Here is a 3,789-nt window from a genome sequence, read left to right as displayed (position 1 = left end):
TTATCATAGAATTATCTTCTTCCTTCGGCTACTATTTTCTCTGCTTCTTCCGTTCGCAGCCGATGGCGCCCAGCTCACACTCCCACCGCCTCGCCTGCCCGGTTTTAGTTCTATGGTAGACGCCGCCAACCGCACTAATACCTGGCCCTAGCTCTTCCCCTTCCTCCCCACTATACTGTACGCCGGCTATTTATTCCGGTCATTCATGGTTCTAAATTCTTCAGTTTCTGAGCTTCAATAGCCATCAAATCTCCAACCGTAATTTCCTCTCCCTGCTAGCCGCCGCTCTCTCCTCCTTCCCCTTGCTTCTCTCCCATGCAGCGCCGCCCAGCCCTTGAAGCCGACCCGGCCGCCCGAGCTCAAGCCCCGAGCTGCGCAGCCACCCAGCCCCACCCGCAGGTGCCGCGACCCGGCCACCCGCGTCCGACCGCACCAGGAAGCCGCCAGGACCCGCTGCCGTGCCCCTGCACCTGCACGCCCGCGACGCCCAGGCGCGACTGCCTCGCGCCGCCATCCGCCGAGCCCCAGGCGCGCAACCCCGGGAGCCGAACCAAGCTGACCGCCTTGCCCTTCCTCGACGCGCGAAACTAGGAGCAGCCGCGCCAGCCGTGACTCGACCGACCCCGCGCGTCCACCTCACCGTGACCGACGCGCCCTGCGCACATCCTCGCCGCGCGACTCGAAGCGCAAGTGCCGCAGTCCGTTCGTCTCACGATTTACTGGAGCATTACTACATCCGTTTCCTTTCCCCATTATTCTCTCTGGTAACGTCGCCATTGATGGTGCCATAATGCTGCCGACGCGTCTCTCTGGCTGACTCTCCATCTTCTCTCTCTTCTCTATAAAAGACAGCAGAGCCTCTCTCTATTTTCCCGTACCCAAGCTCGCCCCTCTCTCACTCTGTTGCTCGCCGTCGTACGTCGTCGCCGGAGCTCGCTGTTCCTCGCCGGAGCTTGTACCCCACCGTCAGAACGCTCACCAACGACCACGTCCGGAATCCCTGCCCACGCGCGCGCAGCAGCACCCCGGCAACCGTGCCCACGCCGTTCGCCGTCATCCGTTCATCCCAAGGTCGAAGACAACCCGAAATATTTATTTTCTAAATCATGTTTTGAATTTATTGTGAGTTATTGTTGTAATATTATGATGATGCGATTTGGTGATTCGTATATGATTGTAGGGATTTTGTTTTATACGTGTAGTCAAAATCGAACCCCGCGACAATGCTTTAATATGTGTATGATTTTATAATTTTAATGAGTACAGTCACTATTCACTATCGAAGTGATTTTCAAACTAGAAAACATTTACATATTTATTTCGCTTTAGTGTGTGTGGAATGATAATTGGTTAGTATTGATATAAGAAATTGAAATAGTGATTAAGCCACGTATGTCCGGTCAAATGAAAATATATATTTTCTCATGATAAATGTATTCATAAATATAACACTTAAATTACTTAGAATTAGTAGGATATTTATTTATGTCATAATAACCATGATTATGTTATTAAAAGTCTTATTTAGTAATGTACAATTAATTCTTAGTATATTAATATTAAAGGAATTAAATAAACAATTTTTAGTTATACGTATAAATTCTATTTAGAAAAGAAAGAAGAAAACATAAAGAGTAGAATTTATAATAATATTAAAAATGACTTAATTAGGCGCTTATATTTTTCTAATAAAGAAATTGATAGTATGTTGATAAATGTAGGTTTCTTACTAAAGAATTAGATAATTTGTTTATAACTTTAAAATGATTTTTTTAATAGACATCATGATTTTGATTTAATAAGGTTCGTTATAGATGTTTAAGTACCCATAATAATATGATTTACAATAGAATTATGTCATATAACTTTTCTAATAATGGCTTAATTAAGTGCTCACACCGTTATAACTAAAATGATAGTTAATAATATACCAATGAATATAGTATTCATTTCAAATGATTTAGGTCATATGTTCCTAAATTGAAACTAAATATAATCAATAGATTATTTATATTTTCTCACAATTTAATAATTAGACTTACGTTTCAATTTGTCCATAACTAGTAATGTAAGCGTGATTAATCCGTTCATCACATTGAATCCATATTATTTATATATATCATTTAGTGGTCCCTAAAGGATAAAATAAAGAAAATTAGTGTTCATGTCCTTTTTATAATTAAATGTTAGTTTACATATTTGTTTTGTATATAGCTTTCTTAACAAAGAATATAGGACATGTACTTTCTAATAAAAATGAAATATAGTTGTTTGTTCATTTTCTTTTACATAAAAGTTCATTTAAGGCATATACCATAACTTTCCATAAATAGGTGTTTAATAATAATAATGACCTTTTCACATAAAACCTATTTAGACTTATATCTTAATTTATCATAAGTGATAGGTTTAACAATGAATTATATGCTCCATAATGCTTCTAAAATTAATAACGTGATTAGTAGCCCATTAACCCTAGATATATAACTTATATCTATTCTAAATGGTTAAAAATGTTTAATATCGTTATAACATGTTTTATCGTCTTATAAATCCTTTATCTTAGACGTATCGCATATGACGTTTTATAAAAGATTAAATTAGTGAACCTAATATTTGTTATTTTAATTAAGATATTTTTATAAGCTCATGTCTTGTTTTATAAAGTATAGATCACACATTTTTGAAAAGAATACCCGCTTATTATAACCATTACTTGCGACATTTTTGAAAAGCGAACGCTCTTTTCGTTAAGCTTTCTTTAGCTTTACGTATGGTGAATGTTGTATGTTATTGAGTGGTGTTTGTTTCTTCTTGTTTGTTTGTGTGATATTCAGTGGTTGATCTAGTAGTTAAGAATCAAGACTATTCCTATCCGTGGAAGAACCTCAAGTTTTCAATAAGAAAGGCAAGTGGACTTCTCCCTCTGCATACTCTGTTTGATCCCAAACAATACATTTAATAAAGTTTACTCTTTTGGATATATATGCATAACTTGATGGGTTACCTATTTAGATAACCTTTCCAATCTTATTTCTTGATTAAACCTGGGTATTATGCTTTACCTTAGTAGCTATGCTATTGCTACAACTTAAACTTTATGCAGTCACTCCTATTTATGATATTAATGTTCCAAATGGTAAGTTTACATTATTGTTATTAACCCGATGGTTAAACAAGATTATTGCATATTAATTGGAACATGGAGTGACCACCCGGGAAAACAGTGCTACCATGAGAACTATCATGGCTCTGGTCTTGGCTAAATAACTAGGGAAGTCTTATGTTGGGTGCTGGTCGTGGTCGACAGGAACGGGGGCATCTGGCAAGCTCTTATAGTTCCGGCTCAGGCAGATTGGATACGGGCATAGTTCCCAAAGCTTTACCCTGTAGTCTGGACTATAAGTTGGTTACGGTAGGTGTGCCTTATGCAGTTTGACCATTTCCAGCATTTGCGTAATGAGGACTCTAGGGAGAAGCCTCGTAGTGAAACCCTGGCCATTCACCTTGGAAGTGAATACGGGTCTAGCTAACCCGGGCTAGAAGGGAATCGCGACTCATGGGTAAAGATGTGCCACCTCTGCAGAGTGTAAAACTGATATATCAGCCGTGCTCACGGTTATGAGCAGCCTGGACTCCTCACATGATAATTGAACTTGAAGATGGAAATAAATCGAGATCCGATGATCTGCCAATGGTTTTGCTTAAGTGGTTTCACTTAAGTGTTTTTTATATACTCTTATACCTTTGTTTAATGGGAATACTTGGGATTCACACTTTATTAGTAAG

The 3,789-nt window shown here is 39.1% G+C and overlaps 1 protein-coding gene across 1 annotated transcript; it reads left to right on the top strand.

Moving 5' to 3' along the window:
* The first annotated feature begins 243 nt into the window (after positions 1-243).
* Positions 244-1,251, top strand: LOC100278803 (uncharacterized). Its single transcript, NM_001151960.2, has one exon. The coding sequence runs from the start codon at positions 316-318 to the stop codon at positions 589-591; it is 276 nt and encodes a 91-aa protein (NP_001145432.1). The 5' UTR covers positions 244-315; the 3' UTR covers positions 592-1,251.
* The last annotated feature ends 2,538 nt before the right edge of the window (positions 1,252-3,789 follow it).

The sequence above is a fragment of the Zea mays genome, chromosome 8 (genome assembly GCF_902167145.1).
Source record: "Zea mays cultivar B73 chromosome 8, Zm-B73-REFERENCE-NAM-5.0, whole genome shotgun sequence".
Lineage (NCBI taxonomy): Eukaryota > Viridiplantae > Streptophyta > Magnoliopsida > Poales > Poaceae > Zea > Zea mays.
This window is presented reverse-complemented; position numbering and strand designations above follow the sequence as displayed.